The sequence below is a fragment of the Hyperolius riggenbachi genome, chromosome 6 (assembly GCF_040937935.1).
Source record: "Hyperolius riggenbachi isolate aHypRig1 chromosome 6, aHypRig1.pri, whole genome shotgun sequence".
In the NCBI taxonomy this organism is placed as follows: Eukaryota; Metazoa; Chordata; class Amphibia; order Anura; family Hyperoliidae; genus Hyperolius; species Hyperolius riggenbachi.
In genome coordinates this window covers 79,659,927-79,687,215 of record NC_090651.1, presented here as the reverse complement: position 1 = coordinate 79,687,215, position 27,289 = coordinate 79,659,927, and the positions used below count along the sequence as shown (strand labels likewise).

The 27,289-nt window shown below is 45.8% G+C and overlaps 1 protein-coding gene across 1 annotated transcript; it reads right to left on the bottom strand.

Moving 5' to 3' along the window:
- Window positions 1-25: 25 nt before the first annotated feature.
- On the bottom strand, window positions 26-27,176 carry LURAP1 (leucine rich adaptor protein 1). The gene is made up of 3 exons (XM_068242535.1): window positions 26,946-27,176; window positions 2,585-4,805; window positions 26-525 (listed from the first exon to the last, which is right to left on the bottom strand). The coding sequence occupies exons 1-2, from the start codon at window positions 27,120-27,122 to the stop codon at window positions 4,140-4,142; spliced, it is 843 nt and encodes a 280-aa protein (XP_068098636.1). The 5' UTR covers window positions 27,123-27,176; the 3' UTR covers window positions 26-525; window positions 2,585-4,139.
- Between the last annotated feature and the right edge of the window lie 113 nt (window positions 27,177-27,289).

Genomic DNA, 27,289 nt, shown 5'->3' with positions numbered 1-27,289 from the left:
AGAAAAATTATAGCTGACTGCCATCTGAAACAAAAAGGTAATTTTTAATAAGTGTAAATTACAAAATGGCTGGTATAGCACTGATCAATGATAGATCACTTTGTTATTAGTGAGCGAGCATGGACTCTCCCGTTAAAGTGCTGCAGCAGATGGTACAGATTCATCCATCCGCAGATTAGTTTGCTACCCAGACATCTATATGATGTTTAATTATTTTGCATAACACAGGTAGCTATACATATATTCAAGGATGTACACTTGTAAAGTAAACTTATCCTATCAGATGGCCATAGCCTCAATCATGCCCACAAAGGCTATCATTCATAAAAGAGCTGTCGGTAAGGGGAATCAATGCGGGAAAACACCGCTGGCGGTGTTTTAGACTTCTGGGTGGGCATTCATAAAAAAGTATCCATGTGCGGTAGCAGTGCGGAGATTCCCCGAACCAGGCTGACGGTAGGCTTGCAGAGACACGGAAGCAGCCGAGTTGATACATTTCTCCGTGTTCCGCTCTGCTGCAGCTGCCTGGGAGCAGTGGCGGCGCTACACTGGGGCTTACCCAGGCTTCAGCCCCAGCTGTCAACTAGCCAGCCCCCCCTAAAGCCACCCCGCGGGCTGCGGCCGCCGCAAGTCAGTACTCGCGGTTCAGAAGAAGGAAGGAAGAGGGCTAGCCTGGCTGTCAGAAGGAACCCCGCCCCTGCCCGGGTAATTATACAGTCTATCTGTATACAGAGGTGCCACGCACCGGCAAGGGAACGTTCGTGGCTCATTTGTGTCACGTGACGACGTCCGTCATGTGACATGCAGCAGTGTGCAGCGTGTTGCCTGGCCTGGCCTGGCCTGCCCGTCCACCCGCCCAGCTTCAGAGGCAGAGCAGAGAGGCTTGCTGCTATTCACTCCGACGGCGCCGGGGACTCATTCCAGCCACCAGACTGTCACTCACTACTAGTGACTCACTCACGGAGACGCAGGAGGACCTCCATCGACAGCTCAGCAGAAGGAGGAGGAATCAAGGTGGGTTACTGTGGGGTGGGCAGCCAAGCCAACTTGAATTATTATTTTTTTATATGTGATGCTGATGTGAGCCTGGGGCCCCCAGCCCCCTACCACCAGCCAGACCTGAGCTGCCCCCCCTGGGGCCTCCAGCCCACCATCACCAGCCAGGCGCCTCCAGCCCAGCCCACCACCAGGCAGACCTGAGCTCCCCCCCCCCTGGGGCCCTCAGCCCACCACCAGCCAGGCCTGAGCTGCCCCCCCTGGGATCCCCAGCCCACCACCACCAGCCAGGCGCCTCCAGCCCACCACCAGCCAGACCTGAGCTGCCCCCCCTGAGGCCCCCAACCCACCACCACAAGCCAGACCTGAGCCTGAGGCCTCCAGCCCAGTCCACCCCCAGGCAGACCTGAGCTGCCCCCCTTGGGCCCCCAGCCCACCACCAGGCAGACCTGAGCTGCCCCCCTGGGGCCCCCAGCCCACCATCAGGCAGACCTGAGCTGCCCCTAGCCCACCACCACCAGCCAGGTCTGAGCCTGGGGCCTCTAGCCAACCACCAGGCAGACCTGAGCTGCCCCCAGCCCACCACCAGCCAGGCCTGAGCCTGGGGCCTCCAGCCCAGCCCACCACTGCCTCTTATGTGCATTTACTGGTGAAACGCTGTCTCATTATGTGCATTTACTGGTGAAAGGCTGTCTCTCATTACATGCATTTACTAGGGAAACACTGTCTGTCAGTATGTGCATTAACTGGTGAAACGCTGTCTCTCAATACCTACATTTACTGGTGAAAGGTTGTCTGTCATTACGTGCATTTACTGGTGAAACGCTGTCTCTTATGTGCATTTAGTGGTGAAACGCTGTCTCATTACGTGCATTTACTGGTGAAACGTTCTCTCATTATGTGCATTTACTGGGGAAATGCTGTTTGTCATTATGTGCATGAACTGGTGAAAAGTTGTCCCTTATGTGCATTTACTGCGGAAACGCAGTCTGTCATTATGTGCATTAACTGGTGAAAAGCTGTCTCTTATGTGCATTTACTGGGGAAATGCTGTCTGTCATTATGTGCATGAACTGGTGAAAAGTTGTCCCTTATGTGCATTTACTGCGGAAACGCAGTCTGTCATTATGTGAATTAACTGGTGAAAAGCTGTCTCTTATATTCATTTAATGGGGAAACTGTCTGTCATTACATGCATTAACTGGTGAAAAGCAGGCTCTTATGTGCATTTACTGCAGAAACACAGTCTGTCATTATGTGCATTAACTGGTGAAAAGCTGTCTCTTATGTGCATTTAATGGGGAAACGCTGTCTGTCATTACGTGCATTAACTGCTGAAAAGCTGATTCTTATGTGCATTTACTGGTGAAAGGCTACCTGTCATTATGTGCGTTTACTTCATTTTTTTTTCCATGTAACTACGTTAGCTGGTACAACTACATTACAGTTAGCCCCGCCCACATGACATCATGACCACGCCCAATTTTTCACACGACGCAAATTCTCCCCCCCCCCCCCAAGCCCGGCCTGCCAGCTCTCGTGCCCCCTTTGAGCCCCCCCAAAAATCTGAAGCTGGAGCCGCCACTGCCTGGGAGGTCTGTGTGTCTCCATTCACTTACATTGGTATCGCCACATCAGAGGGAGCGGTACTTCCCGACCTCACACCGCTTACGGTGATCTTTATGAATTAACATTTTGCTACATTTGTTACGATAATCACCACACAAGGCAGTGATTTATCACTCTGCTCGGTAGTGTCATTTTTTCATGCGGAAAGAGCCTTTATGAATGCTGACTTTGCCGAGTGTTCGGTAAAGTCAGCTGTTTTATGCATTTCCGCATGCGGAAATGCTTTATGAATGATAGCCAAAGGCTGCTGGGTGTATTGACAGAAGCCAAAGACTCCTCCAGGAGCACTACTGCCTCCCTCCAGCTGTTGGCAGTGTTTGCAGGTGAGTGTGTGAAGGTTTAACTGTCTTTGCCAATTTGCTGGCCACACCCCCTTTAGCACCTCACCTTGTTTTTTCTTAATTAAAAAAAAAAAAAAAAAAACCTAGCTACAAGTAGAAGCTGATCCTACTCACAGTAGACAAGATCTCCTAAAGGGCGATGCTCTGCTTCAAACACAGTATATACACAATACTACTGCTTCTCTTTTTTTGTATTTACATTAATTTCAATGCAAAAAGTGTTCATCCCTGACAGCCTACAAACTACTGCAAGTGCTTAGCCCCCCATTCTCTATGGCATGGTTGTAATGGTAACCATAGCTGCTGTTATAGGACCCTGAAGCAAAGGCAGCCCAGTGGTCCTCATTGTGGTTGCTACCCTACAGTGGCTGGATAATGTAATGGTTACGGGCTCTGCCACTGGCACATGAGACCTAGGTTTAAATTGTGACTCTTCCTATTTCAGTAAGTCAGCACCTATTCAGTAAAGAGTTCTAGGGCAAGATTCCCTAACATTGCTAATGCCTACTGAGTGCGCTCTAGTGGCTGCCTCACAAGGGCTTTGAGACCAACAGGAGAAAAGCGCTTTACAAATACTGGAGTTATTATTATTACCCTCTTTATGTTTGTATTTTTCAACCTTGTGACTTTTCTATGTCTGTGTCCATATATTGTATGCCCAGTGAATGTGAGTGGCATGTCGACCTATCCATGGGGTGGGGGAAGTTGTCAGTGCTCAAGAGTACAGTACTTACGGTAGGTTAAGAACCCCATCAAAGTTTGCTGCAGGGGTTACAAGCTTTCTAGCTATGCCACTGGCCTGTGTGGGCAGAAGCAGGTATTGGGGGCCTCTGGGTATAAAGGCAGGCTATGGACAGATGTCAGGATAAGTGTGCTTTTATACATAGACTCGTCCTTTAAAACAATCTCAAACAAGTTCATAGCACAAAAATTCATTATTTTGTGTTTGTAGAAAAAGAATACTTTTCTATCTGGTAATCATCATCGCACATCTGTGTCCCACAGGGCTGAACAGAGCACAGGAAGTCCTGTTCAGACTCCTCCTCTGACACCTGGTAATGCACAGAACAGTAGGTTCAGTAATCGGCTTCTGGGGACAACACAGAACTTCCTGCCGTGAGGACAGAAGCCTCATATACCATATGAGTTATAGACAGAGCTGCAGGCACAAGGCTATAGGAACGTCACATCATCCTGAGACTGCACCCAGCGCCAGTGGGCATCGTACTCCAGCTGGATCTTATTGGCCAGTTTGTGTTTGTCTACCTCCACTCGGCCATTTTGGCCAGACTTGGCTTTTGGCTTCTCTTCAGAGGGTCTGACCTCCACATCTGGTTCTGCAGCAAGTTTTAAAGGGCCGTTTGGCATTTGTCCAGATAGGGAACTAGATGAAAAAACATGCGGCCGGGAAACCTTAGATTTATCAACACTGTTCTGGTATGAGGAACTGTCTGCCCGCTCCAGTTTTGGCAAAGGGTCTTTCTGCTTGTCACCATCCTGCTCGGTAGCAGTCAGTGGAGCCCCATGGCGGTATGGGGTAGAGGACACAACTGGCTCACTTATGCTCAGACTGTACTCATCCATATCATCAGCTAGTGTGTCCAAGTAGCTGCCAATGGAGATACTGTCCAGCTTGTCAGTGGGGTCCTGTTGGCTGTTCCAGCTTCCCCGGCGAGATGTCTCCTGACTCTCTGCCAAACTGTATTGACTGCTGGTCAGACTGCTGCAGCGACTGGTCAGATTCCCACGTTCCTCCATGATCCACTTCACTGACTCGATGCCCTCATTCACTGCCAGCAGCTGCTGCAGGATCTGCACATCAATTGATCTCAGGCATGCCTGTAGACAGGAAGAGAGGAGATATGATTAGGGTGGCAGGAAAAAAAAGCTACAAGCACTCTAAGACTTTGACAGATATTCAAAAGTGTTACCCCAAAAAGCCAGTTGGGTAACTGTCTACTATTTTGCCTCTGATAGCTATGCAAGCTTGATGAGGCTAGCTGAAAAGCTGCATGTAGTCTTCTATGGCAGTGCTCCCCAACCTTGTCCTTAAAGTGTACCCGAGCAGAGGCTCGGGTCAAAAAGTAAATACTGACCTAAGAAGAGGGTAACCTCTGGATCCTATAGAACAGGGGTAGGGAACCTATGGTTCGGGAGCCAGATGTGGCTCTATTGATGGCTAAATCTGGCTCACATTCAAATCGGTGGGGGTGGATTCACTAAGATACACTGCTCAAGCAGCACAGCTTAGTGTGGCAGCACAAATAAAATTTTCAAAGTAATCCACGCTACTGCTGTAGCATGCACTACTAACTTACTCATGCTACCCCAAAACAAACAGACCCTGTCAGGTCCAGTGACTTTGTAGGACAAGATCCCTGCACTTATGACAGGCAGCCTATTGGGCCAATCAAAGTGCGGGGATCTTGTCCTAAAAAGTGAATCAACCCCCAAATCAGCTACCTAATTGTACAAGCTGTTTGTTGGTATTTCTCCTGTCTGGCTCTCTGGGAAATTGCTGATATTGCTGAAACCTAAGAGAAGAGAAGTCTGACACTTCCGCTGCCTGGCAGATCAACTGCATACACATCACCATGGCAGCAGGGACTTAAGCCCTACTGTCCCAGTTTGAAATATATTGTATGGCTCTCACAGAATTACATTTTAAAATATGTGGCGTTTATGGCTCTCTCAGACACAAAGGTTCCTGACCCCTGCTATAGAGGCTTGCCCCGTCATGGAGAACCCCCCCTTCTCCAAAGACTACCGGCAATCACATTAGAGACGTCTTCCTTTACAGCACGGTTGTACTGTGCCTGTGTAGTAAGCCAAAGCTGCTTGTTCACAACAACCAATCATACTCTCTCTCTCCAGCTGTGAGTGCCGCTCACAGCAACACATCAGACTAAAGGTGTCCATTAATGATACAATACCACAGCCGATCAATAGTTTCCAATCATAGCGCTTATCAATCAGAAATGATCTATCTTGTCCATTAACGGCCGAAAGTCCGCTAACCAAGTAGATCAAATTAATGGAATAAATTAGTTTTTTTAGAACAATCTGATTGGTCAGGGCTGTTTTTGGCTGTTAATGGGCACGATTAGAATAGTAGAATAGATAGTAGAATTAATGGGTAACTTAAGCAGAGACCATACGTGAAAAATCAAGTGCGATTTCATGCAATTCGAGATCACACATAATGATTCTCTATGGGACACAGATTTTCATAGAGAGCTTTGTGTCCCTGCAGAATAACATCGCACACTGTGTGTGATTCTCAGATTTCCTGGAAGCCAATGGTGGCTGAGGTGAGCATTAAACACAAACTATATGCGAGAAGTCATCCACAGAAAACCGTGGTTGTTTCCCACAGACACAAGTGTAGTCCTTGCCATACCCTTTTCAAATGTCATTGCTGTTCTCGGTAACAATTCAGACTATTTCTCTTGAGCTGTTGTAGGAAAATAGTAATTAGCTGCTGTGAGCAACACAGAGAATATGTTGGTTGGTACATTCACTTATCCATAAAAGACTAATAATCTCCCAGGAGAAAAAAATATGGCTTGCTGACAAAAGTTATGCAAATTGTATGTGGCCCTGAGAGGAATCTGGTGATGGGAAGACCTGAGAGGACTCTGCTCAGGGGAAGACCTGAGAGGACTCTGCTCAGGGGAAGACCTGAGAGGACTCTGCTCAGGGGAGACCTGAGAGAAAGACCTGAGAGGAGTCTGTTGAGGGGGAAGACCTGAGATGAGTCTGCTCAGGGGAAGACCCGAGAGAAGTCTTTTGAGATGACCTGAGAGGAGTATGTTGAGGGGTAGAGGAGAGGAGTCTGAGGAAAAGTCATGAGAGTTGTCTGAAGGGAAGGCTTGAGAAGAGTCTGTTGGGGAAGACCTGAGAGGAGTCAAATTAGGGGAAGACCTGAGAGGAGCCTGCTGGTAGAAAACTTGAGAGGAGTCAGATTAGGGGAAGACCTGAGAGGAGTCTGTTGGGGGAAGACCTCAAAGAAGTCTGTTGGAGGAAGACTTGAGAGGTGTCAGATTAGGGGAAGACCTGAGAGGAGTCTGTTGGGGGAAGACCTTAGAGAAGTCAGATTAGGGGAAGACCTGAGAGGAGTCGGATTAGGGGAAGACCTGAGAGGAGTCAGATTAGGGGAAGACCTGACAGGAGTCAGATTAGGGGAAGACAAGACAAGACAAATAACATTTATATTGCGCTTTTCTCCTTGCGGACTCAAAGCGCCAGAGCAGAGCAGCAGCCACTAGGGCGCGCTCTATTGGCAGTAGCAGTGTAAGAGAGACTTGCCAAAGGTCTCCTACTGAATTAGTGCTGGCTTACTGAACAGGCAGAGCCGAGATTCGAACCCTGGTCTCCTCTGTCAGAGGCAGAGCCCTTAACCATTACACCATCAGAAGTCAGATTAGGGGAAGACCTGACAGGAGTCAGATTAGGGGAAGACCTTAGAGGAGGCGGATTAGGGGAAGACCTGAGAGGAGTCAGATTAGGGGAAGACCTGAGAGGAGTCAGATTAGGGGAAGACCTGAGTAGAGTCTGTTGGGGGAAGACCTTAGAGAAGTCAGATTAGGGGAAGACCTGAGAGAAGTCAGATTAGGGGAAGACCTGAGAGGAGTCAGATTAGGGGAAGACCTGAGAGGAGTCAGATTAGGGGAAGACCTGAGAGGAGTCAGATTAGGGGAAGACCTGAGAGGAGTCAGATTAGGGGAAGACCTGGGAGAAGTCAGATTAGGGAAAGACCTGAGAGGAGTCAGATTAGGGGAAGACCTGAGAGAAGTCAGATTAGGGGAAGACCTGAGGGAAGAATGCAGCAGTATATTTTTTCAACAACAGAAGGGTTACTATATTCTCTTGTCAGAGCTCAGCAATAAGTGCCTCACAAAGAACAGGCCTTGCCAACATTATTATGTCTTTTATACTCAACAGTATTATGATGTGAGGGGGCATCTCTCTCAGCCATGTCTATAATGCATTACACAGTCACAGCTTCAGTGTGAAAGTCATCAGAATGTAATCAATGAAATGGTTAATCTGAAGCCCCCTTCCCTCCCCTTCTCAGATCACTAATGAGCTTCTATTCTGACTTCACTAGGATTAGCAGCGGATTGGTAAGAGGTGATGTCACAGGGAAAGGGGGTGGGCTGCAGGGAGATTCAGAATATATTCACTTTTACAGGTTATGCATAGGGTCACACATGACATCATAACAATGCATGTATAATATGAAGAAGCAGCTGTAGTGGTGTGATTGATATTAGACAAGATTACTAATTTTGTCTAAAGCCTTGTAGGTAATCTTCAGCCAAGACAGTGACTTTGGGCCATCTAGCCTGGGGAATCTAGTGTGTGTGCACAGCTGCCCCATGACTGTGTTAACCTGTGAATAAACGCATAAAAGTGCTCTTTTGTTGTCCTGTACCACATGATGCCTTTCACTTGTTTGCCACCCATCTTCCCTCATCTTCCCATCTTCTTTCCATAGAACAGCACATGTTGATCACATACATGCTTATAGAGAGTCCTGTGCTGAGCAGTGTGTGCAATCACTACACTAGACAGCCTTGAGCTCCAGATTGGGAGCAATAAACAACAGACTTGCCGTACACAGAATGAGGCATTTGGCAGATTCAGCAGATATTTAGCAGATCTATAATCTGCATGACTAGACTGGCTGCCTGTAAGGAAACCTGACATGAGAACAATACAGAGGCTGTCATCTTTATTCTATTCCTGTTTTTAAAAATGCCACCGGTCTGCCACATAGCTGATCCTCTGCCAATCATTTTCTGAGGCACTGAAGCCCCTTTCACATGGATAACTTATAGCAAATCTGAAGCTAAAAAAAACCTTAAGGGCTGGAACCCACAGGAGCGCTTTTGGCAGCGCTGCGATACGCTAGCACTTTGCCAAAACGCTGGGCTAATGTTAATGGATGGGGCAACTTCCACAGGAGCGTTTGCGTTTCCCAGAAACGCAAACGCAGGACGTGCAGCATTTTGGGAGCGTTAGTGCTTCAATGTAAAGTATTGAAACGCTAGCGGAAACGCTCAGCAAAACCTAAACTGAGTGGTTTTGCTAGAGTTTTGCGGTTCAGCACACTGTAACAAAATGAAAAATAATTCACAGGACCAATCAGGATAAAAACGCGAAACGCAAAACGCTACCGCTGAGCAAAAAAATACAATGTTGCAAAACGCGACCGAAAACGCGCATGAATCCGTTTGCAAACCGCTCAGACAAAACGCTAGCGGTAGCGTTTCGCGTTTGCTGATTTCAGTGGGTTCCAGGCCGATGAGATAATGAATTGTATGTGTAGTACAGATAATGAATAGAACATTAGTAGCAAAGAAAAGAGTCTCATATTTTTCTTTTCAGTTATATAACATTGCATCATACTATTTGCAGTTTAGAAACCACACACTGTCATTTAAGCTTTAAATAATGACCCTTTGAGCTTTCCTGCGGTAAATCCTTATCTTAAGCTGTCTCTCACTGTCTCTTGGCTGTTTAAATGCTTCAGAAAACAGGACTGTATTCGACAGGGTGGCTCGAATAGCTCAGAGAAGCTCTTTTGCATAGTTTTGAAGTTTTTGAACTCTTCCTGCACTGGAAAACAATGTTAGACTCCTTTCTTTATTATAAATGTTCTATTTCTTAGCTGTAGTACACATATTATTCACTATCTCATAAAATAAAAAAAAAGATTTTTGCTTCGGCCTTATTCACAGTGGGACGTTGCGTTGTAATTCAACGTTAAAAAGTCACAATGCAGCTTTACAAAACAACCCCAAAAAACGGGGTAACGCGCATTAACCGCCTGGGCGTCACGGACAAACTCAGCTCGTCCAGTAACGCCGCGGTGGATTGCTCATGCCCTGGTGGGCCGATTTGCATATTTTTTTTTTAAAACACGCAGCTAGCACTCTGCTAGCTGCATGTTTTTCCGCTCGCCGCCGATCCACCGCTACCCGCCGCGAAAGAGGGCCCCCCCGCAGACCCCTTGCACAGCCTGGCCAATCACCGCCATGCTGCGCTATGGGGTGGATCGGGACTCCCCCTGACGTCATGACGTTAATGACGTCGATGACGTCAGTCCGATCGTCGCCATGGCGATGGGGGAAGCCCTACAGGAAATCCCGTTCAGAACGGGATTTCCTGATGGGTATTAATGCCGGCGGCGATCGGAAGGGTGGGAGGGAGAGAGCAGGGAGGGGGGAATCATGTAGCTAGCGTTAGGCTAGCTACATGAAAAAAAAAATTCGATTAAAAAAAACCTCCCGCGGCCATGCGCCGCGCGTAAGCAAAACGCCAGGGAGGTTAACGCTGCGCTACCGTAGGTACAGTAAAGCATACAGGCACTGAAAAGTATGCTTTCCTGTAGCTGGTAACGTGTGCGTTTAGAGGTAAAAGCACTGCAGCATTTTATATATTTGTTATATGTAGTACTCGGTTCCTTTTAAGCTGGCCATTCTTTATTCAGTTAGTGTGGGAGATCATGCATCTAGTCATAATTTTCCAGGTATTGTTTGTTTATCTCTTCTTTTCACCATAATAGCCTGATATTGATCTCACCACTGCAACTGCTAGCTTTGTATTGCCTGATTCACTGCTCAGTCATGCTGCTGGGACCCACAACTCCAAATGCCCACTCCCACCCCACGTATTTCCTGTGGTTCGAAACAGAACTAGCATTCCTGATCTGCATATGATTCATATCCCAATTGTGTATCGTCTAAAAATGCCATAAATTCAATAGATTCAAGGTTTATATCAAATCGAATAGACTGCCAAGCTCTAATAGCGTGTGTGTGTGTGTGTGTGTGCATGTGTGTGTGGCCACCTTTAACCACTTAAGTCTATCTGGACGGATATATCCGTCCAGATAGACTATGCTGCTGCAGCGGCACTGTGCGCGCGAACGTGCGCGCTCCTGCTGCCTGCCATTAGCCCCGAGATCAATGAATGGGGATATAGCTCCCATTCATTGATCTATGTCCCCGGCAGAAAAACTGACGGCCTCTTATCAGAGGCCGCAGTCTTTCTACAGCAAAAAAAAGTTTCCCGTCCTCCTAATGCTTCCTGGAAGTGAGATCGTTCGCTTCCAGGAGGACTATTTGACTGTGGCCATCTTGTGGCCAAATAGTAAAACTACACCCACATACATTTCTTATAAAATAGATACATTAAATTGCATTTAAAATTAACCGTTTACCTCCCACACCAAAAATTAATTAAATAAAATTAATTTAAAAAAACAACAACAAAAAACAACAACATAAATAGTTACACAAGGGTCTGAACTTTTTGAATATGCATGTCAAGAGAGTATACTACTATAATTTTTTTAGTTATAAGCTTGTAAATAGTGATGGACGTAAATTGAAAAAATGCACCTTTACTTCCAAATAAAATATTGGCACCATAAATTGTGATAGGGACATAATTTAAACGGTGTAATAACCGGGACAAATACAATACATGGGTTTTAATTACGGTGCCATGTATTAATTTCAAACTATAAAAACCAAAAAAATGAGAAATAATGATTTTTTTTCATTTCTTTCTTAATCTTCCTGTTAAAATGGATTTAAGATAAAATAATTCTTAGCAAAATGTACGACCCAAAGAAAGCCTAAATGGTGGTGGAAAAAACAAGATATAGATCATTTCAATGTTATTAGTAGTGATAAAGTTATGGCGAATGAATGGGAGGTGAAAGTTGCTCAGATGCATAAGGTGAACAACACTGTAGGCTGAAGTGAACCCTAATTAAGTAACACAAAAAAAAAAAAAATCACTTACATAGGCTTCCCCCAGCCCCTGCAGACGTTCTGTGCCCACGCTATCTCAAACTGATCCTCTGGTCCCTGCAGACGGCTAGTGTCAATTTCAGTGCGCCTGCACAGCCCTGGCTGTGCGAGTGCTCGATCGTGCTCCCGCATCCATGGCCGTCCAGCGGCCTGGACTTCACCTGTCGGAGTGTACGGAAACTACGTCTAACCTAAAACCTTCTTGCCATAATTGGGTTTCCAGCACCTAAAGATGGGGTTAGTGAGTGCAGCGGTTTCCATCCTTTGTTTCATTTGAAGTAAAATTGACAGTGTCATAAAAAATGGCCACCTATAAGCCAATTTCCACATTTCCCTTGTATTACACATTATTTTCTCAGTAATAACAGGTTCTCTTTATCACATTTCTCAGTCTTCATGGGAATGGAATGTGCAGCTGATTGTTTTTTCTGTCTTGTAGATAAAAGGCCATACAGTGTATCATAACGAAACTAGCTAACCTTGAGTTACAACATACTATTGTCCATACAAATACCGTACCTATGAAATTATTAATGACTAACAAGCTTGCCTACTTAGATATTGATGTACTCATGCAGTATTGCATGTTCCAATAGTTAGCTTACATATTGTGTAAGTACCCAATCAGGGTCTGTGGCTGGATAGTGTACTGGGTAAGGGCTCTGCCTCTGACACAGGAGACCTGGGTTCAAATCTCGTCTCTGCCTGTTCAGTAAGCAGCACCTATTCAGCAAGAATACCTTGGGCAAGACTCCCTAACAATGCTACTGCCTATAGAGCGTGTCTTAGTAGCTGCAGCTCTTGTGCTTTGAGTCCACCAGGAGAAAAGTGTTCTTGTCTACCTTGACAAGACACAGAATAAATGTTCTGTGTCTTGTCAAGGTAGAAATAATTATCTGTAATTTATTTCAAAGTGTTTATATCTTACTGGCCCATGCCTTCCTTGTGCAGACGTTGCTATGATTCAGTGTATGTCTCCTGTACAGTAAATAAACCTATACTGTACATCCAAGAGAACAGTGACATTGCCTCCTCCAGCACTGGATCTGATCTATTCTCCTCTGGGGCAACCACCCGCTGATAGGCGGGTGCAATTGTCGTAGCCTGTGAGCACCCACACGCAGCTGCAACACCAACTACATGAATGGAGGTTGGCTCTCCGCTCCCTGCCACAGCGTATGCGGAACAGGTTGAGCTGACTTGCTGACCACCAAGCACGGAGGCCTCACGACTGGTACTGCTGACCCTGACCTTCTGTGGGGGACCTGTTCGGAATAGCCCGGAGCACTGGACGACTGAACGGAAGTATACTTGTGTGGTGAGACACTAAAATGCCGGCTGAAAAGTAGTTTATGTGCTTGCAAGCTGAAGACTAACATTTACGCTTACTGTTGCTGCAATCCTCTCCCCCTCTCTGAAGAAAGGGACATTGGTACCGGTACCAGAAGGGGTGTATGAGTGCCTATGCATGCATGGTGAGTGGATGTTGTGGTGTGTTCTTTATGGCTACTTTTAATTGTTTTTAAAGCTGTTCTGCCAACACATATGCCAAAACCTAAATAAAGTTCGTTTTCTATTTTTGATACCCAAGAGGGACCTAGTTATCATTTTTCTATTTTTAGCAACCACCCGCTGTCACTCACTTCTGTACTACTGCTGTGGGATGACGTGAGAAGACCAGGATGGAGGTAAGTTTCAAGTTGAAGAGGACAGACCAGAATTGGAAAAATAGAATGTAAGAATTCGGGAGCCTCCCACTGCTCCTTCGCTATATCACGGATTACAAGTGTTCCTTATTGCTCTGAAGCAGCTCCACGTATTACATAGTAACTGACAATAGTAAACACACAGAGCTATTTTCTCCATCACACATCCGTCTGTTTGCTCCATCTGCTGCCTCATCTATCTGGGTGACAACAGAATGTCACTTGCCGGCTGCCCTGGCTCCCCCTTCCCCTTCTTCCTCACAGACGGCATAATTCATTCTAAATTTTTTTTTGAATAAATGGAGTTATCATCAGTGGAGTGACAGAACAGCCGGCTCTGAGATGACCTGGAGCTACTCTAGGAAGGCTGCTGGTGGGGTAGTATGTGTGTGGTGTGTGTGTGAGTGGGTGTGTGTGTACGTGTGTGTGTACATTTGGGGGGTCTTTCGAAGGGTTCTGGATGAAAAAGGCTGGAGAACGTTAGCTGGGAAGTTTGGATCACGTCTTCCCGACCGCTAATATCCTCCGCTCCATCTGGAAACACTGCAGCAGCGTGAGAACATCTGGATACAGAACTTCCTGCCTAATATCTGCTTATTAAACACAACACCCAGAAACACAGCATTTCTCAGTGGGGATACATGCATTGCTTCTTACTACAGTACAACCTCTCCATCCATTAGACATGATGGGGCCCCCTAGCAACATTATCACATGGCTCCAAGCCATAATCATCAAAGCCATTCCAATTAGTAAAACTGCAGCTCATTAATTACTGACACTGGCACTTCAGCGGGATTTGCATGTTTAATATTCAAATACCCGCAGTGACTGACATGCTATCGTTGCCTAGGCAAAACATTCCATAGTCAAGCAGTGCTAACGGCTCTTTCACACCAGGGCAAATTTGCTGCATTTTAATGTAAAGTTGATACTTTGCGTTTAACCAAGGTAAAATGAAAGTCCATAGACGCGGTACGATGAACCAGGAGCTTTTAATCGTCTGCGTTTTCCCCGTCGGGTTCAATTAACAGCTACGGCCGCTGATTGCGTCGCACCGCAGCATCCCGACGACACGCCGCAGGCTATACAACGCGTGCAGGAGAACGGCTCCTGCACGCGTTGTCTGGTGTGAAAGAGCTCTAAGGACACAGATCACCTGCACAGACTGCTATGGGTTTATTTACGCCTTGCTCTCCCTCTCTGCATCAAAGTATTACAAAACAGGCTTTCTTATTCTCAATCATTCATGTGGAACTAAACTATAAATTTATACTAATCAGATTGCTCACTCTCCCACTTATGGAGGGGACATTGAACTTATGAAATAAAGCTATTTAAAATGAAGTCCTCAGTGCCTCTGACATCAGCCCCTGAACACAAACGAAATAAAAAAAAAATACATACAATCACATTTAAAAAGAATCGTAAACAAGTATGGGAAAGCACATGACGGTTCACCACGTTTTCCTGACCACAATCAAATTCCCTAGTGCAGTGATCTGCAAACTTGGCTCTTCAGCTGTTAAGGAACTACAAGTCCCACAATGCATCTGCCTTTATGAATCAGGACTGTGGCTGTCAGACTCCCGCAATGCATTGTGGGACTTGTAGTTCCTTAACAGCTGGAGGGCCATGTTTGCAGATCACTGCATGGAGGCAGACAAATGGTTAACATCCTGCAATGCATTGTGGGACTTGTAGTTCCTTAACAGCTGGAGGGCCAAGTTTGCAGATCACTGCATGGAGGCAGACAAATGGTTTACATCCTGTGTATACAAATTAGCTGAGGCTGCTGTGACTAATGAATTTCTGTGCTGACACAGCTGAGAGATCAAATTACAATTGTGATTACTTGCAGCTGAGGGGGAATTAGACAGGCTCTTCACTCTAAACACAAACAGGGTGGATTAATCTATGGTTTCCTTGTGTTCTGTGCATGAGCTCAGGTCTACTTTAATTTCAGTTAGTGCCTGCTAATCATACAGGTATGAGTGAGTGAGTTTGTTTAGGAAGAGGGTTGATGAACCACATTTTTTGTAAGGGCCCGTTTCCACTACCCATCGCACGTGGTTGCGAGACGTGCGACGGCACTTCCTGGTCTGTGAGTACACAGACAAATCAAGGCTATGGGATTCTGCCTCCCGCACAAAAAAAATGCAGCAATGTCATCTGAATTGCTAAAGGAAGCGTTTCGGACAGCGGCGGTGGAATCAGCCCTTATGGCAGAGTTTCCCCGCGCGGTTTGCTTGCAGAGAAACTCTGCGGATTTGGCCCGATTTGCACAGCAGTGGAACCGTCCCTCGATGCAGAAACCCCATTTGACACAAAAGGGCCACAATAGGGCACTCTGATTACTAGGCTATTATGAGGTATACTAAGATCTTGTAGCTTTAAAGAGACTCTGTAACAAATTTTTCAGCCTTAGTTCTTCTATCCTATAAGTTCCTATACCTGTTCTAATGTGCTCTTGGTTACTGCAGCCTTTCCTAATTGCACTGTCTCTGTAATAAATCTTATCTCCTTTCCTCTGTTGTGTCTGTCGGGCTAAGGCTTGAATGTGTGGAATGTGCAGGGCTGCTTGTGATTGGATAGAAGTGATACACACCCTCTGCAGGCCCCCTGCACACTCTGTATTACTCACACACTCTGCTTATGTGAGCCTATCACAAGCTGGTTAGTTTGTTTGTAAACACTGCCTAAAACTGGCAATTACAAGCCAGGTTTGCAGCAGAGAGTGGCAGAAACAGCACAGAGGGGCCCAGGAGAACATAATGAATAGAATGGTATGCTTTTTGCTGTAAAAATTTTAGAGTACAGATTCTCTTTAAAGGATACCCGAGGTGACGTGACATAATGAGATAGACATGGGTATGTACAGTGCCTAGCACACAAATAACTATGCTGTGTTCCTTTTTTTCTTTCTCTGCCTGAAAGAGTTAAACATCAGGTATGTAAGTGGCTGACTCAGTCCTGAATCAGACAGGAAGTGACTACAGTGTGACCCTCACTGATAAGAAATTCCAACTATAAAACACTTTCCTAGCAGAAAATGGCTTCTGAGAGCAGGAAAGAGATAAAAAGCATCAATAGTTCATAGATTTTTGCTCTGGCATACTTCAATGAATGTGTCATTGATGCAAAAACAATAAAACAGTTAAAACTTAAAAAGTAGATTTAAAAATAAAATAAAACTGTGGAATATCTTAAAAAGTCATTTTTAGGAGAAGGAAGATGGATACAATTGTTTATTTCATTAGTTTATTTTCGCCTCGGGTGTCCTTTAAACAGTGACGGGATTCTACAATTGTACGAGGAACTTAATAACTTTCTCTAGGCCAGGTTTTCAGAATTATTTATATTATCTGATAATCTTCAGGCTGAGAAAGTCTGACTAAATCAGGCCAAAAGTCTTGTGTGCAAAAATCAATCAGAATTTTTATTCAAGTGCGGATATTACCTAATAATAGACAAGGCCATATAATGAAAAGTCAATAAGGTAAACAATTGTCCCATTGGAATCCAATCTCCCCCCAACACCTCCCCTCCCTGGTGGCACACAGCAATCTGGTGACTGAATGACCTTGCAGCACACAACACACACGTGTCAACTGCAACAGGCGGGGAGCACAGCTGAATCCACACTGACCACACACATATACTGACTACACTAATAGGGTCAGGAACACACAGGCTGTATGGGCACTGATCTGATTCCACTATGGCATGAAGAAGTTTCATTAAGGATAGGTTATGGGACAGAAGTGAATAATATGCAGGGGGCTATCTTTAATCTCTGTTTAAAAAAATGCCAGTTTACCCGCAGTCATGATATCTGACAGGCACACTTGGAACAAGCCAGCCACCAGTGAGATCATAGCCAGGGGTGTACCAGCTATGTGTTCACTTGTATTCTAACGCTGGGTACACACTATGAAATTTTCAGGCAGATTTACTGTCAGATCAATTTCCAACATGTCCGATCTGATTTTTTGATCCATTTCTGACATGTTAAAAATAATGGATCTGACTGTAAATCTGCCAGAAAATCTCATAGTGTGTACCTAGCATAAGTGTACTTAAAGTGTACATGAGATGAGTAAAAAAAAGTTTTATACATAGCTGGGGCTTTCTTGAGCCCCCTTCAGCCCTAATTCACATTATAAATCGCCAGCGCTATCGCAAGCACTCAGCGATTTATTGCGCGATTTTGAAAGTGCTGTTAGAGCGATATTCACTTAGAAAAGCACTTTTCGAAGCGCTTTTGTGTAGCGGTTTTTTTTTTCCACTTCCTGACGTCAGTCAAGAAGTAAACTGTGTCCCCCCGGAAATATATAAATACAATGTATTTATTCTTAAAAGTGCTGGGGAAATCGCTATACAAAACACTTTTTCAAGTTCTTAGCGATTTCCCTATCCTTTCTATTGAATCGCAAACACTGAAAATGGTGCAGAAGCCATGTTTGCGACTGGATAGAAAGCTCATCGCTTATGTGAGAACACTCAGACTCAGATGGCCCAGTAATTTTGCAAGTCAGCGCCAGTTTGCAGAGATACAGTCTAGTCATATGTGCTTCCCCATCACACTCCCGCGGCCGGTAGGGTAATGGGGTGTGCGATGGGATGTGCCCTAAGCCCAGTACGCCCAGACTTGCAATGTTACCGGGATCCAGGCGGCGGAGGAGGATGGTGAGGGACTGATCAGCCTGAAGGGGACTGGAGGAATTCCCAGGTATGTATAAAACTTTTTTTTTTTTTTTTTTACTTAAAGCCAGTTGTATGTGGTGTAGTGTTAGTCATGGAGAGAATCTGAAGACATAACAAGAAAATATGTTTTGGTAATACCTGTATTGACCAAGGGCCCGTTTCCACAGTGATGCAAGGTGTAAAAAAAGGTAGCATGTCGTGCGATTTTTCCCTGCATGCGAATCGGACAGCAGACTGTTGATTTCAATAGACTGTTTCCCCATCAGAATTGCATGAGACATAACGGGCCCTAACTGTACAAGATTTCCTTGCAAGCTTTCAAGATACAGTTCTGATCTCATTCTGAAACTTAAAAGTGACCCAGAGACAACAGATATTAAAGATTTTTACTTCCTCCAGTCCCATAAGCATGGATGCGTCCCTCGCCGTCCACTCGCGTGCCTCTGTTAAACCGCGATCAGCACTCGGTATTCGGCTCAGTCGGGCCCAGTCTGACTCAGTGACGTCAGCAGGGGTCAGGTCTGCACATGTGCAGAAGCCCCCTGCTGACGTCACTGAGCCAAATACCGGAGCTGATTGCCGCTTAACAGAGGCACGCGGGAGGACAGCGAGGGACACATCCGTGCTTATAGGGCTGGAGGAAGTCTCGGGTGAGTAAAAAAATCATGAATATCCATCGTCTCTGGTACACTTTAAAAAGTTTCCAAAGCTTGCAATGAAATCTTGTACAAGCCAATAAATGTATTACCTAAACAACTTTTGTTTTTATGCCTTTGAAGTCTACCTAAAGTAATATAAAAGTGAATAAACTAAAGAGGTCACCATGAAGTTTATTAACTAGCGATAATGTGCTCAAGCATCGCAAGATAACACAAGCAAGTGCGCGCTACATGTGGTCCTGTTAGCGTTAATGTAGTAGCAGCTGCGCTAGTGAAGTGTCGCAATCGTGCTACCATCACATCACTTCAAAAGATAAGTGCATGAGCACTACGCTGACAGGACCGCACGTAGTGTGCGCTTGCTTATATTAACTCGCACTGTTTGAGCGCATTATCACTAGTGAATCAACCCCCATGTACTGTACTGTACTAGGCACAGTAACAATATCCCTCCACCTCAATATCACTCTATAAACTTATGTTGAAACTAGTGTGACCAAAGCCCTTTTAAAAACGCTCTAGGTCTGTCATCGCCAGGTGCGCACTCACACGCTGCGCGCCCGACCGCTCCCCACGTGTACATGCACGCCCACTCAGCTGGCCGGCCTGTTCCAACGGTTGTCAGTGCAGGACATGCGCAGTAGCGCAAGAGCACTGACACAGGGACAGGACGCAAGGACACTTGTATATTATTAGGTAGGATGTCTGGTAAAGCCAACTATGTGGGCAGTTGTGTCTAGCTAGTGACCTGGTTGCTGATATTTGATATGATGTAAGTCTCTCCAATGTCTGTTCTTCTGACGTGAGTGATAGTGAAAATTCTGCAGCTTCTGGCATTTGGAGCATCTACATCTCCTTGCTCTCTAGAGCGAGGAGGTGACACGGCATCAGGGGGCGGGTCCAGCTCATGCGCTTTAGCTCCACCCTCCTTGCACACACACCAGTGTAATGTCGTAATTACCAGGGCTGTGGAGTCGGAGTAGTGGAGTCGGTGTCGTGGAGTCGGGCAATTTTGGGTGCCTGGAGTCGGAGTCGGGAAAAAATGCACCGACTCCGACTCCTAATGAAGTTGTAACTGTAAGTAAAATAGAAAATATGATAAAATGTTCTATTTCTCAGATAATAGTCATTAAAAATAATGTATATATACAGTATATATATACAGTAATAGCTGTGCTTAGTTCACAAAAATGAAATAAACCAATCAAAATTAGTTACTTGTGCTGCTTCAATAAAGCAGTCCCCGTATTTTTAAGGTCAGATATAAATATCTGATTGTGACTGTATATATGATGTGTACACAGAAATCTCTTATATATACTAAATAACATCTATGCTGTAAGAATAAAGCCTGATGTGTAGCTGTGTCACTAATAGAGATGGTCAATGAGATGGAAATAATTCTGCACTGATGCTGATTTATGCAAATGTATGCACTCTCTTTGCTGATGAAATGAAATAATTTGATATGTTGTTAAAATTTGGTTTGGCGACTACAAATTAAAGGGTACCTGAGACGGATGAAAAGTAAAGTTTTATACATACCTGGGGCTTCCTCCAGCCCCCTTCAGGCTAATCAGTCCCTCGCTGTCCTCCACCACCCGGATCTTCTGCTATGAGTCCTGGTAATTCAGCCAGTCAGCGCTGTCCGGCCGCATGCCGCTCCCACAGCCAGGAACATTCTGCACCTACGCAATAGTGCTGCACAGGTGTAGTATGCTCCTGGCGGCGGAGTGTGTGCATGTGCACTACGCCCGACTGGCTCAAGTACCTGGACTCATAGCAGAAGATCCAGGTGGTGGAGGAGGACAACGATTATCCTGAAGGCGGCTGGAGGAAGCCCCAGGTATGTATAAAACTTTAATTTCATCTGTCTCAGGTTTACTTTGTTACACAGTAGTACTATACTCTACATATGCACTCCCCACAGAGCTGCAGGGAATCCACTGAAAATGCTGTGCACATTGAACACAGAGGTGTTGTCTGTCACCCATAAACCTTGTTCAGATTGTGCATGAAGAATGTGTAATAGAGGAAGAATCTCCTCATTCCCCTGCAGAGTACCTGCACATCATTCTTACATGTACCCACACTTACATTGCCTAGGGCCTGATAGATGTTCTTTGTTCCGGTTTGTACCTTTTACAAGTACTCTTACCAAGGACTAGTTTTAGTCTAAAGGGAATAAATATAGTAGTCTAGATATCCTTCTCACTTCAGTTGTCTTGTAAAATTCCTAAGCGTTGGCAGTTAAGAGACGAATTTCATGTTACATACTTTTATTCAACAAAATTGTAATATGCAAATTAGAGGAGTCGGAGTCGAGGAGTCGGTGGAATCCTAAACTGAGGAGTCGGAGTCGGTGGATTTTTGGACCGACTCCACAGCCCTGGTAATTACACAGCAAAGCATAGGACTGCAGAAAATCAGCATGTTGGACTTTGTTTGAACCACATAGGGTGATGCTGTGCCGGACCAGATCTGGGAGAGGCGCCCCTGCAACAAGACCAAATGTGCCCATGTAATATTTACATCGCGTGGCGCAGCGGCGGAGGATGGGGCCGGTGACGATCAAAGTGTCAGACTTAGGCTAGGCCCACACTGGTCCGTTGCAGATCGGATCTGTTTTAAATGGATCCATTTTTGTAAACGTTTTTTTCCCTTCAACCCCCCCCCCCCCAAGTTTTTCCTAAAAATGTTTTGTTTGCAGCATACGTCTCCAATCCGTGGAAGCGTATGCCCAGGGAGAGGCAACCGCCATGCTGGAGTAGTATAGCAGACAGGACAGGGGTGGCATCTGTCAGTGGTGACGTCCCCCCCTCCTTCACCTGGGTCCCCCTGTCCCCGCTACCCCTCCAGCTAGTTGCAGCAAAACTTGTTAATGTATGTATAGTGGAAGCGAGTGGGGAGCTTACCTTCTCTCCCCTTCCTCAGCTCGCCGCATCACTGCCTGCAATGCCGCCCTCTATACTTCGGAGGGCGACATTGCAGGCAGTGCCGCGGCAAGGGGAGGAGGTAGGAGGAGAAGGTAAGCTCCCCACTCGCTGCCGCTATACATTTTAACAATTTTGCCGAGACTAGCTGGAGGGGTAGCGGGAACCCAGGTGAAGGAGGGGGGGGGGAATATCCCCCCTCAACGCTGCCACCCCAGTCCTGCCTGCTCTACCCCTCCAGCAATGGCGACTGCCTCTCCCCCCACAGGCTGTGACACAGAAACGGAACCGTTTCTGTGTCCAAAGATGCCTGTGTAGAGGGGGATCTGTTTTTCCACTGCCCTTCACTACCCCTCCGTGTATGCAGGACCGATTACAATCCAAGAAAATGCAGCAAATCTGGACCGTCCGTTCAGGTTTTTAAAACAATCCCCCTGAACGTAGACGGATCCGTTTTTTGTTTTTTTGTTTGAGTGAAGGCAGCTTCTATTTTCAACATTAGTATCTGTGGCTCTGTTTTTTTGATTCGGGCTGAAAAACTGAGCCACGGATACGTTAACGTACCAAGTGTGAACCTAGCCTTAGTCCGATACGTTTATCTGAATAGAGTGATGATGTGCCGGATTTTATCCAGAAACAGCCATTTTTACTATGTCGGACATTGAAGCTTAGCCAAGAAATACCAACGTTGGACACAGTTTGACATTGGAGCGGAAAGAGTTAAGGTTTGGAAGGGAGAGAAATTAGGACAGTTGGAGACAGAGAGAAGGAAATGATGGAGAAGGGCGGGGAAAGGGCGAGAATGTTGCAGATTATAATCATCAGCTCCAGTAGGAATGTGGATGGCCCAGTAGGCAATGGATGATGCCACCATGACACACATCTACGTGACAGAAGGAAGAGTAATTATGAAATGAGAAGTCAGTCACAGCAGCATGAAATGTTATGTGAAAACAATATCATGTGAAGTGTACATGCTGCTATATATCTACTGATACCTAGATTCTCCACATGTGGTACACTCACCCCAGGGTACTCATATTGGGCTTAGGGGGTACCTGACAGTATTGCAGTCAAATCAATATAGTAAGTAGTATGCGGCACCGGCGGGGATCGCCGGATGTCGGATATATGCGCTTGCTGGTTGCTTGAAAAAACCGGCCTAAAAAGCATAAACCTCCCCCTAAATACTAAGTACTAGCAGCCTTCCTGCACCTAGTGGACTGCTATCGACTTTACGGCTTCCCCGTGCACGCAAGCTGGTGTGTCACCTGACCCCGTATTAGGTCAGGTGACACACAGACTTGCGTGCACGGACGCCAAAGGCCGCTAGGAGCTGCAGGAAGGCTGCTAGACATCGCTGGAGGCTCAGTAAGTATTTAAAAAGCCTCAAAACCCACTGAAAACAAAGTCCCTCTTGTCCCTCAGGCATGCCGGTTAGTTAAGACTTCCAATTCCCTGAGTTCCTGATAACGGGGGCTTTGCTGTACAAATAAATATTTTAGATAATTATAAGCATTGAGGAATGTTTGTGATGCATTATTTCACAATTATAGCATACTCCTAATAAATATATGTGTCAAGTGGTACTTTTGATGATGTTAGTCATAACATGGAATACATGCTCAATTAAATAAGTTGGAGAAATGCAGGCTAAGGCCTCTTGCACACTGCAAGCGATTCAGATTCAGATTCCGCTTTTTAATCTGTCTTTCCTTCCGATTCTGATTTGCAGTTTGCTCCCTGCACACTGCAAATCGGAATCTGAATCTGATGTAAAAACTGATTAAAAAGCGGAATCTGAATCAGAATCGCTTGCAGTGTGCAAAAAGCCTAAGGCCTCTTTCAGACTTACGACTGAATGTGCGCTTGTTGGTTAGTTCAGAGTCCCGTCTGCCGCCCACAAGCGCCATTTGGGTGCAATTAAAATTCAGCCGGATAGCAGCATTTGTAACACCAACATTTGTAAAGCGCTTTTCTCCCGTAGAATTCAAAGCACATAAGCTTGGCTCAGACCGATAATTGGTTCATTGGTAAATTGTGGTACAGAGAATTCTACAAGTCCGCAAATGCCAGACTAAACAGGTGGCTTCTCAGTCTGGATTTGAATAGCTCCAGGGATGGGGCTGTTTTTACTGGGGGGAGGGGATTCGAAAGGATAGAGGTATCATGACAGAAAGCTCTGGCTCCAAAGGTTTTGAGGTTCACTCTGGGAGTGAACAAGTTTAAGGATCCTGCTGATGTGAGGTTGTGAGAAATTTGGTGAGGGTCTGGTTTCAGCAAGTCCTTCATGTATCCAGTGCCTAAATTGTGTAAGGATTTGAACGTCAACAGTCCAATCTTGAAGAGTATTCTCCTTTTTACAGGTATCCAGTGCAGGAAGCGAAGAATCTGTGTAATGTGATGGCGTTACCCGGCAACAGAAAGACGCAACATGTCACTTCTGACCACGCTCAGATGTGACTCCATGGAGAAGCCATTTGTCTGACACTGGTACTAAGTACTAACAAGTGCCCAGCTGGTGCAGGACAGCAGCTGACAGGCGTCAAATTCACTGCCTGTCAGCTGCCGGGCTAAAAGAAGCCTAACACATGCAATTTGTATTGTCCAAGCTTTTCACACTGAAGGAACATAGACAAGCTTATAATGCAAAAGTATAAGTAGGTCAATCGTTAGGTGCCCGTGGTGCAGGAACCAGGCAGGGTTTGTAGTACCACTGCACAGGTTAACATTGGAGCACTAAAACTGTACAACAATATTAATATGTTTCAGCATGTGCAATAAACGTAGTTGGTCTGCAATGACAGAACACAGCATGCAGGGTGACAGATGGGTCAGTGGCATGCTGCAGCCCTCCAGGAGGGGGGATGGGGGGCAGACAGCATGTGCCAGGGACAGACAGGAAGAACCTGCTATGCAGCCACGCTTCAGTGACAGGGCCTGACGTCACCAGTCTGTGTGATTACAATGCAAAGTGTAGAAAGCCAGTGCTTGGATTACAGCCTAAACAAATGACTCCGCGGTTAACCCCTGCATAGCTGGAGGGCACAGAGAACAGCTACATTAAATCAGCGAATCATAGTTGGAGTTGGAGGTGGGGGGAGCTGTGAGAGGCCATGGCAGACAGGTGGCAATGTAGTAGTGAACTAACTATGACAATACTGTCTGTTTGAATAAGCCCTCGGGGTGATAGAGTGAGGAGCTATAAGGTTGACAGAACTTCTATTGCAGGGATCAGCTTCAGTTGTCCTTTAAAGCAGAGCAACTCTATCGGTCCAACCCGCCCCAATCAATATCTTTCGTTCGGTCCAATCAACCAATTCAATTGATTTTGGCTGAAAATCGATTGAGTCAGCATGTAGGGGCATTGATTTCTTGCAGATTCATCAAGTCGGCAGAAAATCAACAGGAACAAGCAATAGGTTTATGGCCACATTAAAGGACAACTGAAATGAGAGGGATATGGAAGCTGTCATATTCATTTCCTTCTAAGAAATACCAGTTGCCTGGCACTCCTGCGTCTCCTCTGCCTCTACTTTACCCTGAACAAGCATGCAGCAGATCAGGTGTTTCTGACATTGTTGTCAGATCTGTCTAGATTAGCTGCATGCTGGATTCTGGTGTTATTGAGACACTACTGCAGCCAAATACATCAGCAAGGCTGCCAGGTAACTCGTATTGTTTAACAGGAAATAAATATGGCAGCCTCCATATTCTTCACACTTCAGTTGTCCTTTAAGCCACTACATAACAATGGGTAAGTCCCTTTCCCCACACATGCATTGTTGGTCGTGTTTACAGCAATGGACAGTTTGTGATACACACAAAGGCATCAGAAGTACATAGACTGCACTGTCTGATGTTTCCAACCATACATTCCGTAACACAACATCTGGTTGCATGCAATTTTGCAAAAACGCTCTAGAATCCCATTCATTATAAATGAATGGGAGCTGATATGGCCACCACCAGCTTCATGGAGAGAATGTGACCTCAGGTAAAATTCCGTTTGCCAGGCTTTCCCTTCTACCATTACCAGAACTCGTGGGAGGTAAACCAGAAATGGACATGAGGATAACCAGACTTGTACACTATACTATATAGTTTTCTGATAGGCTGATCTGTACTTCCAAACGGATGTTGGCAGTGCAGGCGGGGTCCCCAGCACTCACACTGCTTGGGCTGATCTATGCCAGGAAAACTAAATCATTCCTTTCACAAATGTAATCAGTTCCTGGTCAGCCCCTGCTAACTCTGTCTCCTGAAGAGCAAAAAAATGAAAGTCAAGTTTTAAGCTAATCTACACCAGTTACATTCCTAAACTGGGAAAATGACAGCTGGAAGCTGACTAGTTGCCTGGCAACAAGAACACTTTTTCTTTAGAACAGAATTCATTGAAGAAGCCCTTCATGGTCAGAGGTCAGTGTGAGAGCTATGCCAGGGTCACCCCAGTACAAGCCATAATGTCTGCTAGTGACATATTACTGGTGGACTTACATAAAGCTTTCCCCATATTATACACATGTGTAGTATGTAGTGCATATAAGACATACAATGCATGCCTACAGTACTGTATATACATTTTACTGCATGTTATAGTATGCAAATTGTATTGTCACACTGTCATACTGTATGCATTGTAAACACTGTGTATTACAGCCATACTGTGAATATAAACACACCAGGGATAGATAGATAGATAGATAGATAGATAGATAGATAGATAGATAGATAGATAGATAGATAGATAGATAGATAAGCTAGTGTATGCATACATAGTGCTGCAGTGTTCCAGATCACACACATCTGCAGTGCCACATACAGAACACACGATCTGCAGACATATGGGGTCCTATATATAGCAGGAGATGGGGATTCAGCTGCTTTGCAGCCACACATGCTGCAGTCTCCTGACTGCTCACAGGACAGGAGTATATGACATATATATACCTCTATACATTACAGTGGACAGCAACTACAGCTCTATAGATCAGCTTAGATGAGTTATCTCTGCTCTCATTGATAATAAGCTGCACACAGTATATACAATACAGCCGCAGCGTACAGCTGTATGCCCCCTGTATAGGATAACGTGGACCCAGCCCCCTCCCCTCCAGCATAGAGTCCCCCAGGCAGGGTACCGTACCATCTCTAGGCGCAGAGCCCGGATCTTGTCCCCCAGTCCCCGGCTAGCACCGTCCTGAATGGGGTTCTCGCACTCCCCGGGCTCCTCTTTCATCCATCTCAGCAGCCCTTCTGGGGTCTTCCTGCCCAGCTTGGTCTCCAGATCCCGGAGATCCGGGGGGCACTCCGGCACATCCATCACTGGCCGGCACCCTGCTTGCACCCCGGATCTCCTCCACCTGCAAGAAGGACTCCTCCCCTAACCGGGCCAAAGCTCCGCAATAGACGCCCATTAGGCGGCAACACCAGAGGGAAGCAGCAGGGGGCGCACCAGACACTCCTCACTCACAGGACACTGTTAACACA